The following is a 12,021-nucleotide window of genomic DNA, read 5'->3' on the forward strand; positions in this document are numbered from 1 at the left end:
AAAATAACCGTGCGAGGTGTGTATTGTGTAGGTACCCATACCTACCCACACTTATATGTAATGCACTTATAGTAGATACGCATATTATTATGACTGTAGTGCGTAATTCGCGCAAATGCAGTGGGTACAGTTCGGTTGTCGGTCGCCCATCGCGTTTAAACGTACAAAAGTGTGCGGGAGCTTGGACATTTTGGTTCTCCCAAAACGTATTGCATTCGGCGACGGTCCGGTATCCGAGTGGCGGATAGATGGCGACGGTGACGTGTCGCGCGGCTGTACACGTCGCACGGAGCGGCGGCCGCGGTCAGCTGTTGGCGCGTACGCGGCGTGCGTTTCACGTGATCCCCCCCGGCACGCCGCCAGCACAATCCGTTCGGCTTTGTTCGACCGCCGTCGGTGGCTCGCTGGCACACAACGGCCGCGGTACACGTCAATAACCCGTTGGCCACAGTCGCAAACACAGTCCTGGTATCGACGTACCGTCGCTGCCTGCCGCCGCCGCCGCCGCCGCAGCCGTCGCGCTACATAATATTGTTATTGTTGTTGTTGTTGTTGTTATTGTTGTTTTTATTGTCATTACCGCCGCCGTCATCGTCGTTGCTATTATTCTCGTGGTCGCCGCCGCCACCGACGCTGTTGTTATTCTAGTGTCGTGTGTCTCTCTAATTTTTCCGACCATCGCAGTGTTGTGCGTATAATACTACATCTCTGCGCCGCATTCTACCCTCGCGCGACCGTTCAGTGGCCCGCGTCTCCGTGGAGTTCGCTTGTGTGTTCGTGTGTGTGTGTGTGTGTGTGTTCGTGTGTGTTTGTGTGTGTATGTACATGTCGTCACGTGCGTCCGCGATCTAGTGTTGGTATCATCTCGTCCCCGGGGGACACTGGAAGAATATAACAACACAAGTTCCCGTCCGGTTTCGAATTATTGGCCAGCGAAATATTGATTCGCATCGTATCCACAATACTGACAACAAGTACAGATTTCGGCACCCGAGTTACGCGATCGCAATTCGATCGACATACCTGGATATCGTCATAATATTGCCAAATCAATAATAAGTATAGAATAATATCTACCGCCGGCTGTAGATAAAACATCCACGGCGAGTGCGACCTCCGCCTGTACACCGTCGCAATATACCTACATACCTAGCTGCCTACTTATAACCTACCTACGCGAATCCGGGACGAATAAAGTCCTCGATAAAATCTATCGTCACGATAAATCCGTTCTACGAACACGCATACCGTATAGGTAGAAACGCGTGTTTCCCAAGAGGAAGGTATCACATTATATTATAAAATTACATTTGAACGATCGTCGTGCAGTGTGCGTGGGCGTAGGTACACGTGTGTCGATTGCAAACTTACTCGTCCAGCCATCGAATATGAGTATCGCTGCTTTATTACAAGCTGCCGAGTACCTGGAAAGGCGCGAAAGAGGTAAGTTTACCGCGTCGCCACCGTACCCCCCGCCACCGTTTGCCGACACCGCAGTCGCGACCGACGGAGCCGTTGCCGCCGCCACCGACCGCGTAAATACCGTCGTATTTTTTGCAGAAGCGGAACACGGATATGCTTCACCGATGCCGATCACGATCGATCTCAAAGGGTCTTCGAAGAGGCCAAAGACTAAGAAGTCGCAGGGAAGCCGGTAAGTAGTCGCTTTTTGTGTTGCTATCGTGCCTTTCAAAACGTGGATTGAAAATCCCTGGGCATTTCGAACGGTGTATTGTTTTAATGTTCAAAAAAAAAAAAAAAAAAAAATGTGTACGAAAACGGTATTTAAGAAAACATAAAGGAAATATATATGTCAGTCAGCATATTATTATACGCGGAGGTTAGGTATAGGATATTGCCGAACACAGTGGCTAAACGGGTAGAAAAAGTCGCGACGTGACCTTTTAAATGTCAAGGTTAATAGAGCCCGCGTGCTCGCCTGGGTGACAACGCCACCGATTCTGCCCCTCTTCCCTTGCCGACAACACAACTGCCGCTGAACGGTTCTTGTGGAATACGTAACTTAGGCTTATGGTCTACCGCTGTAGTTATAGTTATTGTTGATGAAAACCTCACGAGTCGCACGTGCACTCCGTGTGTGTACGTTATGTATAATATATATATATATTTGTATTTGATACCTACTGAACATATTTTAATTATTTAATAATATATTTATTCCAAGTGGATCAAAAGATAATTCAAATTGCTGTGGATTTTTGTTTATTTCTTTAATTTTATAAAAAGTAAACAACTGTGGCAGTAAAAAGACTTGATAAATTTAATGTTGTTTAGGTACATACAACATGCATATTTATTAGGTTCTCAACATAAAATTATACTTTTAATTGTATAAAGAGCGCAAATAACAACTACGATAGGTCATTTATCGAATACTTTAGTACCTATACTGCAGTTAGAGAGAATACTACTGTGATAAACTACAAAACCACGAGAATTATACTTAAGCTCCTAACACAAAGTCACATTTTTAATACTTTAATTTTATCGTTTTCTATAATTTAATTTAGTGATCACCCACTCTACCAAACTATTGTATACTTACCTATATTTATTTGGATGATCCAATCTAATAACATACGAATATACGAATACTGTTAATAGTAGTTGTATGTGTGTATGTGTATCTATGTGTGGGAATTGTTTCGACAAAAATAATATGTATACATCGTTCTTATTGTTATTTTTGTTGAAATTAATTATTATTAAATCATAATATTATGATGATAACATAATATAATGTCGTATCAATCGTATAAATAATTAATTTTATTCGTTAAAGGGCTATACAGTAAATCTGACCGAGATAATATTATCTTTCCTGAATAGTAGGTAGGTTTAAATATAGAACGTGAAATAGAACCATCAAAAAAAAAATTTTAATATTTAAGTCAATAACACTGCAGTTTTTATTACTTTCTAATATTAAAATGCTTTTAATCAAAATAAAAACAATTATTAATAAATTAATAAAGTTTTTATATTTTCTTTTTTTTGAATTTAAATATATACTCTGTAAATATTAGATAATATAAGTTAATTATAAAGTTTATTAACATGTTATTAATTTATTTCCATCAATAATATTTAAATATTTTAAATTATGTTCTGAGTCTTGAATTTATATAATTTTTAGTTAAGTTTCCCTATTGAAAATGAATTAAAATTTGTGTATTTAATTAGCTAGGCGTTTTAAATTATTATTCATGTATACAATTTTAATGTTGATAAACAAGACTTTATTAGTTTGTGTGAAATTTATAATTATATTTATTTAAAAACAAAAAAATTATGTATTTAGTCTAGGAGTATGAGATTAAAGTATATATTTTTTGTTCGTGCGATCGTGTCTGCTTAATTTTTTACTGATTTACTATCATCAAATGAGATAAAGAATTATTGCCAAATGTAAACTTTTTACTCTAAGTTTTTAGTCCATTAACTTAATTTCTCTGTTTAATTATTTTAATGGTTGAAACTAATTTTAGTTTTCTTTCTTAGTTTAAAAAGAAGAGGATATTTTTGAAAAAAATCCCAAGTATAATAATATGACACTAACACATTTTCTTTTAAAACTGATGTTTGTGTTTTTCCTTCTTGCTCTACCATCTCATTCTACTAAACTTTTCTTCGTAATTATGAAGATCTACTACTTTTTATCTTTTTCATCCTTACCCTAAAGCATCCCTTGTAGTTGCCAACTTACACGAGACAAAGGCTTCCGGGAGGAAATTGCTACCACGTATACGTGCACTCTATGGTGTTTACACTTCGCTGATACGACTGAGGGAGTGTATTCACTGGTTTTTCAAACCCTTTGTGGCACAGGATAAAATATTTTATCAGGTTTTTTCCTTTATATAATAATATGTATGAATATTGTATAATGATGATAGGATGACATCTGATAATGTATTCATTAAAGATTTTTTTTAATTATATTAAAAGTTTATATTCAGTAGTAGGTATTTTATTTTTAATTACAACTGGAAAAAAAAAGTTTCTACCTATTGAAATAATTGAAGTTTTTATAAAAAACTTTTTCTTTATTTTGATATTAAATTGCAGTAATGTATAAAACAGTTGATTTTTTTTTTTTATATTCTAAGTTATTCTTTTAAATAAATGATAGTGGGTAACTACTTTATGTACTTCATGCTATAAATATTGAATAAAATATTGACTTGGAGCTGTTATATAATATTCTATAATTCTATAAAAAAATATGATAAAATACTTTATTGTCCTTGACCTCTTTGTCAGTTTCAATTGTTAGCGGCCAATCGTTTTACTAGGGGTTTTTTCAGTATGAAAACTTTACTACCCTATCATCTAAAGGCTAAAACCCTTAATCACGTATTAAGAATAATTCAGTATAGGCGTAGAATATAAATATGTATACCCACAGTAATATCAATAATCGGTAAAAACTTGTTTTTATAAAGTAGTCGGTAGATATATTTTGCTCGACGTTTGGTATGAATGATTTATTTTTTGAGTTATTTTGATTTAAACTCTTGATTAAGACTATTTATATGCACCTAGGTACTTGCATTTATTGGATTTATTTTAAATAAAAGTTAATTATTATTGCAGAATACAAAAAAAATTGTTTTCAAAGTTAGATTCAAATATTTATAAATTCTATAAATACGTATTATAATTTATAAATGTATTAACATTATAAAATATTATCATAAAATATATTTTATTATTAAATTATAATCTAATATTTATTTATAATATATATATTAGAAAATTATAGGGAAGAAATTTACCTATGATTTTTACATTTTAAGGAATAGTTTTTAACTATACATTTTAATGATTGATATTTATAGGCTATTATAGAAAATTCACTCTATTATTTTCAAAATTTTCGTGATGAAATTCTATGTATTTGAAAAAACAATTTGTGAGAATAATTTTTAATATAGTATGTTACTATAAAAACATTATTGGTTAGAGCATTGTTATTGGTCCAAAAACTTGTTATTGCCCTATTCATAGAGAAATAGGATTAATTTAATCAGTAGATTTTGCAATTAAAAATTATATAAAAAAAGAACAATTTAATTTCAAATTCAGTTTTAATTATTCTTATTTTACATTTAATTGTAAATTTTATGATTAAAAAAATGATTATCTTAGATTAAAATTTAAAAGCGTATTGATTGATTATTAATTTTAACATTTTGTAGTAAAGTTATACTCGTATACTTATTTATATTTTTTTTTCAATTTTACTGTTTTAGTTACTCTTATAAATATTAACACCCATAAGAGTTCTTTGAATTTTATCTATGATTATTAAATAATATAGTTAACGATAGTTAACTAGTTATAAGGTTTAGTGTTCACTCAATACTGTTTATTACTCGTATTTATTTGAATACGATGATTTATCATGGCAAAGATAATTATTGTTTCATTGTTTATTGTTCATTGATCATCTTGTAATCTTTATATTATATTATTAAATTGCACTCATCATAGATTATTTAAACATTTTACATTGTTACAAAGGATTTAATCAATTTTTTTAATCCTAATATTTTTGTAGGTATTTTTATATTTGATTAACTCTGTATATGTTACCTATGTAACATACGAGTATATTATTTTTGCATGCATTACATTTTTAAATAACCATATATGCATGTGGCCCAGTTATTGAGCTTGTCATATTGAGGTTTTGGCTTAAAGCCAAACAATGATGTTTTTACAAAAATTAAAGGGAAAACATTATGTACATTTCGAAGTACTTGTTTTATATTTATTAATTAATTTATTGTTTGTTTTTGTTTCAGAACAACTCATAATGAGCTGGAGAAAAACAGGTAAGACATTCGTATTTTCACTATCCTCGATAAATAATAAGCAAATTATGATACAACGAATTTAAACTATATCTGAAGTCGGTCATAAGCTATAAACTATTTATTGCTCATTTCAAGAGGCAAAGGGCCAAATACTCTCGGTTGTTATGAACATACCATCTTCTTTTTCTGTACACCTATCTCTTTCTGTTTTTCTATATCATCATTGTTATTTTTGGCTTTAACTACCTCGCGTTTATAATTATACGATACATTATCAAAAAACGATTCGAATGAGTAGGGAATAGATTGAATTAGTTTAGATGTATAATATTTATTTAAACATTCAGTAAATTAAAAAAATCTATGATTTTTACTATGATAATTATATTGAAATTGTTACAGTTAGCTACTATAGGTCTTTTTTAAGTTATTAATAGTTATAAAGTAAGATATTTTTAAACTATAATACGTAATATATCAACCGTGTTAGGTAATATAATACACACATTTTATTATATATTAAAAGTATGCTATGGTTTAATGGTTTATAATAGTTTTATACATTTTTGATGTTATATAAAATAATATGGTAATACAGTTACCTACATCATATTATTTATGTATATATAGATAATAGATATTATTTTAGATTATTTAATATATTATTAATAATTAAAAATAGGCAACTTTTAAAAATAAACGTTAAATTATAAATAACTATTAATTAAGTTGGTACATTAAGTACATAATTAACAAGTATAGTACATTAAGTACATTAGTTAATACATAAAACATTTTAATCTTCAATAAGAAGCGGGTACATTTTTAGTTTGGTGGAAAAAATTGAAGGAAATGACTTTCGCTAAAACCATAACTATTATACTGGCATGAAAAAAGTAGAGGTACAATCAAACGGGGTCATTGGTCTTCAGATATGATGAACCCCGTGGTGATTATAAAAGTATTGAGATTTTTGTATTGTTCGATCAACCTTTCATAAATAACAAATAATATCAGTATGTGTTGTCCTACTACTATTATTAGAGGAATAAAATTTGGTGCAATTTTTCGTTTATCAATGGCCTATTAAAAAACAAATATTCCAATGTTTTTTAAACAAATTATAAGATAAATGATAAGTAATCCACGATTAAAACGATCGTTCTTTTACAGATGATTAAAATATAAAAATGTATAAATGTATGGCTGACGACTGTATATAACAAGTAGTTACACATTACTCAAATTAGTATTTAATAGAAAATATATTTTGATTTTGAATTTCGTTTTCTATACAAATATCTTATATTTAATGTTTAATTTGCTGGTAAATATTAGTAAACCTTTGAGTTAGTATCTTTAAAAAACACCTAAAAATAAACATTAGTTAATTTATATATAATAATTTTAGTAGAAAAAGAAAACTCATTACTTTTATCGATATATGAGTTATATGGTTTGTATTATAATTATTTAATTCAATTTGATTATAAATAAGTATACCTATTATTAAAAAATATAGACATTTTTCATAATTTGTTTGATTGATCTGATTATAATTTTTCACTCACGTGAATTTATTGGTTTTTAATATTCGTATTAAATACATTTCTGAGTCTTTAATTTATTTTAATATTGTTATTAGTTTAAAATTAAAATCTTTTGGAAAAGTACCAGAAATAAAAATCTCGTAGTTCGTTTTTCAATGTACCGGTATTCTTATTTTTTTGGCAAATTAAAAGTGATTATAAATATATTAACATTCATAAATTCAAATTAATATATTTATTTCAGTATTATCATTGATAATAAATACTAGAATTCATAATCAATAATATTATATATACATATATAGTTTTATTTTCTCATTGGCAATAAATAATTAAGGAAATAAGTACTTATAATTTAATTATTATAATAAATAACAACCAATTTTACTAAAAATTACATGATTTATGGTTTCGTTATACCTTCTTCTTAATTTCTAGTTATCTCGTAATCAAAACATTAGCGATTTTATAGGTTATGAAATTATTATATAATTAGAATATTTACTTGTATACATATACATAAAAAATAACTTTAATTTGTAATACCATTTATTTATTTATTTATTTAACTGTTTTTGAAATAAGTTTAGGTATTTATAATATTTATTTGTAATTTCAAAAAATATATGTCATTTTCACGTGAATATAATATTTTTAATATTTTTGTATTATATTGTCATAATATTTAGATAGTTTATGAGTTTTGAATACTAAAAAGAAAGTTTGTTCTTTAATTCGCCATTACATTAGACACTCAGTTAAAAATTAATTAGTTTAAACAAATAAATTTTTTTCTACTATAATTTGTTTGATTTGGGAAGTATTTTATATTTAACAAGTTTCAAGTGAATAGTTTTTGTTAAATAAAAATCCGATTACGAAAACATTAAAAAAAATAAATGATATCCGGGTGTGGTTGTTGAGCTTTTTTTATGGATGTGCAAACATTAAGCAAGGCATTTATACTATATAGAGATTCGCTTTTTGGCGGTAGTAAATTCTGAAAATGTATTCGAAAACAGACCATCTACTCTTGTTGACGGTTTTAATTTTATAGCGTCCATAAAATAGACCAGGTATTATACATATTTTTATAACCCCGATCGAATGGTTGTGCACAGTAATTATGATGGTAGAGCGACCAACGCGGGAAAAGAGGATTGTTCAGATAACATTTTTATTGTCAGAGGAATCGATTTTTCCTCTGTTTCCACAAAACACCGCAAGTTTATCGTGCAAAAAGTTTGGCCAAACTAACACCCTTCAAAAATAAAAATAAAATGGACCTATAGGGAGTGGTCTTGTTGATGGTGTTGTAAAGCGTTTTAGATGCTTGTGTGTATAATATGATAAATACTCATGTTATACAATGTGGATGACAGAAATAATTGATTTTTAAATTTAAATTTCTTTCATTAATTTTTACTGAGATAACGCAATATTGTATCAATTTATGAAATGACTTAATATGATTGGGAAATTCCGTGTACAAAACAAAGTTTGATTAGTTTCGCGAGTATATAAGAAAAAATGGATCGTCCAATTTAGGTTTTATTTGCATGATAAGATATAAATTAAGTCATATTGTATTTATAACATTAAAATCAAGCAGGTATGTATTAGTCCTGATAAATTGTATAAATAGTCGTCAAAACGTGATCACACGATTACCTGTAAATGCAAATTATTGACTTATTGTCAAATTTAATGTTAAATTATTTGTGACCTATTATAGTTGACGCTTTTACCTATAATGGCCACAATAAATTTTTTTTCAATTAAAGTAACTATAAAAATGTTATTTTTTAATTATTTTGGAAAAATGTCAAATTCAAAAATATTATAATTACATAGCGATGTGCTGGTGTCTCCATGTACCTATAGTACCATAATGTCAGGTCATCATTTCAAATCAATATAAACTGAGAGATTATGACGCATATGATATTTATTTCATATTTTCTACCTACACAAAACTTTCTAAGTTTATAGCCTTAAAATATAATGAAAGTATATGAAAAATATTAATATATGCCAAAGAAATTTCGAATAATATTAAAAATTAGTTAAAGTTTTAACTGTATTTATTGAATAATAATTCATCTTATCATATTATATTTTTTTTCTATGTATATCTTCTAGCTCAATTAAAAAAAAAAAAAAATAGATTTTTAGACCTAATAAAATAGGTTCTACTTATCGATAGACTAAAATTTAGTGTATGCAAAATATTTGTAGCTTTTGCTTTCATTCGTCATTACTTATATCATATCTATAGTATATTATGAAATAAAATATATATAAATTGTATTAATTTTTTGTATTCGTTCTCGTAAATCATCCTTATTTGTAAATTATTATAGTATTGTAGGTATTCAATTTATTTTAACAAAAAACAGTTAATTCTTACTAGTTGCATACATTTTAAATTACTTCTAGTATATTATTTCAGAGAATTATGTTTATCTAATAACTAATTTCAACAATTAACAAAAAACTAAAAACTTTTACAAGTTTAATACACACGTGTGTATGAATGTGTAATAAATGTATTGAATCTGAATAAACATCGTTAAATCGTTTTGGAATTAGTAAATTCTTGTATCTTTAAGAATGTATGATAATATATGCTTCTTATTTTAGTCTAATAATGTGTACCACCTTAATACCTCAACGGCTATCATCTTCAAATAAAACACATTTTCTGTACGGATGGTGTTTTCTACAAATTATTGAAATCGTATTTACATTTACTATTTAGCAAGAATCATCCCAATTATGTTAGAATAATAAAATACAATAGAAATGTCGATTAAGAAAAACATACCTGAATGCCGTATTATAGGTTTGTCGCTAAAGTTAATTACTCGTAAAAACATGACGTTTTATATGCATATATTTTAATATATGCGTACAATTTAAAACGACGCTGAACACTTCACATGTTACAGTTATAATAACAACTACAACGTTGGGATTTAGTATTCCCCTTCCTAAGTTTAAACCTTGACCTTCCTCAAGCGAACGTACATGGTGTATATTGATCACAGCTACATACGATGCGTTTTTTAATCAGTTCCGTGCACGTTGATAAAAAAATAAAAATATATCATTTTATAGATAACACGACCTACTTAATAAAATGTAGATGCATTAGTATTACTCTGTATATTATGTTCTTCTTTTTACTATCGCTTGTATGATATGCAGTTTTGGCCTTGTGGTCATCCGATTGTATTCAAACGTACAATGCGCGCGCATTTGCGGCAAACGGGTCAGCAGTGCTCCGCGCGAATAATAATAATAAAAAAAAAACAAGCGGTCGACTGGGCAGCAGGCTGCTACTGTGTTGGCGCGTGCCTTGGCCCTGGCGGCCGGTCGTGTTATAAATCGTCGGCAACGCGCGTTTGGCACTCATCCACCTAGATCGTGAATTATGATTCTTATTTTCTGTGTGATTTTTCTTTTTTCTTTACGGCTACTTACTTGTATATGTTTCAAATGAGGTATTCAGTTTTTGTTGGCATATATTGAATATATTTTTGATAGAATAATTGTATTATCTTATATATTATAGGCACCAGTCAAATGATTCAATTTGTTATTTATATTATATTTCTAACGAATTTGTTTATGTTAAACATTTTTAAAAACAATTAATTAATGTTTTATTCAAGTAACTACTTATATATCGTCATAGGTATAATGTCAACACGATCAATCATCATTTATCGTGTATTGTTTTTTTTTTTTTTTTTTATCATTTTTTCTCTTAATTATTTTTATTAAACAGTTTGAAACTCATAATAGGTTTCCTTACTTCTAAACTGAGCAATTTTGTTAATTTTATTAATAAATAATATAAAATACGTAATAAGCAATATCAATTAAATTAGTTTTTTATGACATATATAATTTGCGTGTTTACATTAGATAAATAAAAATCCCGCTAAAAATTAAATATTAAATGTAATATATAGGTAATTTTTAAGATAAGTAGTACGTTTATTTCTAAAAATATTTAAACAAAACAAAAAAAAAAAAAATGAATAAATAAATAATACTTAGAGTTTAACAGACTATTGAAATTATATATTTTTTTAACTAGACGTGTAGTAATAGCACGTTACTGCTATACATATTATTATTTGTAAATCAGCTATGCTTATGATTAATTGTTACATTTCAAAGTGTTAAGTAAAAGTAAATATTATAAAACAAATATTTTATAGTTTTATAATGTATGTATACAAGATTAGTGTAGTCAGTGTAGGTAATTGATTATTTTTGTCATTGTAATAACTTAGGTCTTAATAATATTAAAATGTTTAATATTATGATTTTTAATTTTCAATTATTATAATCACAAGTAAAATAAACAAATGTGTTTTTGTACTATACTGTAATTTGCATGATTTTTATTTATTCCTTATATTTATCAACGTGTAGTAGAAGATTAAAAAAATAACTTTTATCCTCATGAAACCAAATTAAACAAAATTAAATTTTCCTTAACTATTGTAAAATGTTCGTTTTTATTTGTTAAAGAACAAATATTTAAACAGTTAAGTGTAAATCTTAATTTGGTTCGCTATTTTTAGCTATTGTGTACTTATTGACTTTAGCAT

General features: G+C 28.3%; 1 protein-coding gene across 2 annotated transcripts in view; it reads left to right on the plus strand.

The window, feature by feature from the left end:
- The first annotated feature begins 450 nt into the window (after positions 1-450).
- The window catches only part of LOC112596425 (max dimerization protein 1-like), a 167,670-nt gene continuing 156,099 nt past the window's right edge, over positions 451-12,021 (plus strand). Inside the window, exons 1-3 of one of the 2 annotated variants that reach the window (XM_025342095.1) lie at positions 451-1,443; positions 1,561-1,654; positions 5,832-5,861. In XM_025342095.1, the coding sequence (XP_025197880.1) occupies positions 1,389-1,443; positions 1,561-1,654; positions 5,832-5,861 (179 nt within the window). In that variant the 5' untranslated portion in view covers positions 451-1,388. Of the gene's footprint in view, positions 1,655-5,831; positions 5,862-12,021 lie in introns of both variants that reach the window. The other variant, XM_025342094.1, reaches the window with a different exon arrangement.

The sequence above is a fragment of the Melanaphis sacchari genome, unplaced genomic scaffold (assembly GCF_002803265.2).
Source record: "Melanaphis sacchari strain LSU unplaced genomic scaffold, SCAv2.0 Contig31_pilon_pilon, whole genome shotgun sequence".
In the NCBI taxonomy this organism is placed as follows: Eukaryota; Metazoa; Arthropoda; class Insecta; order Hemiptera; family Aphididae; genus Melanaphis; species Melanaphis sacchari.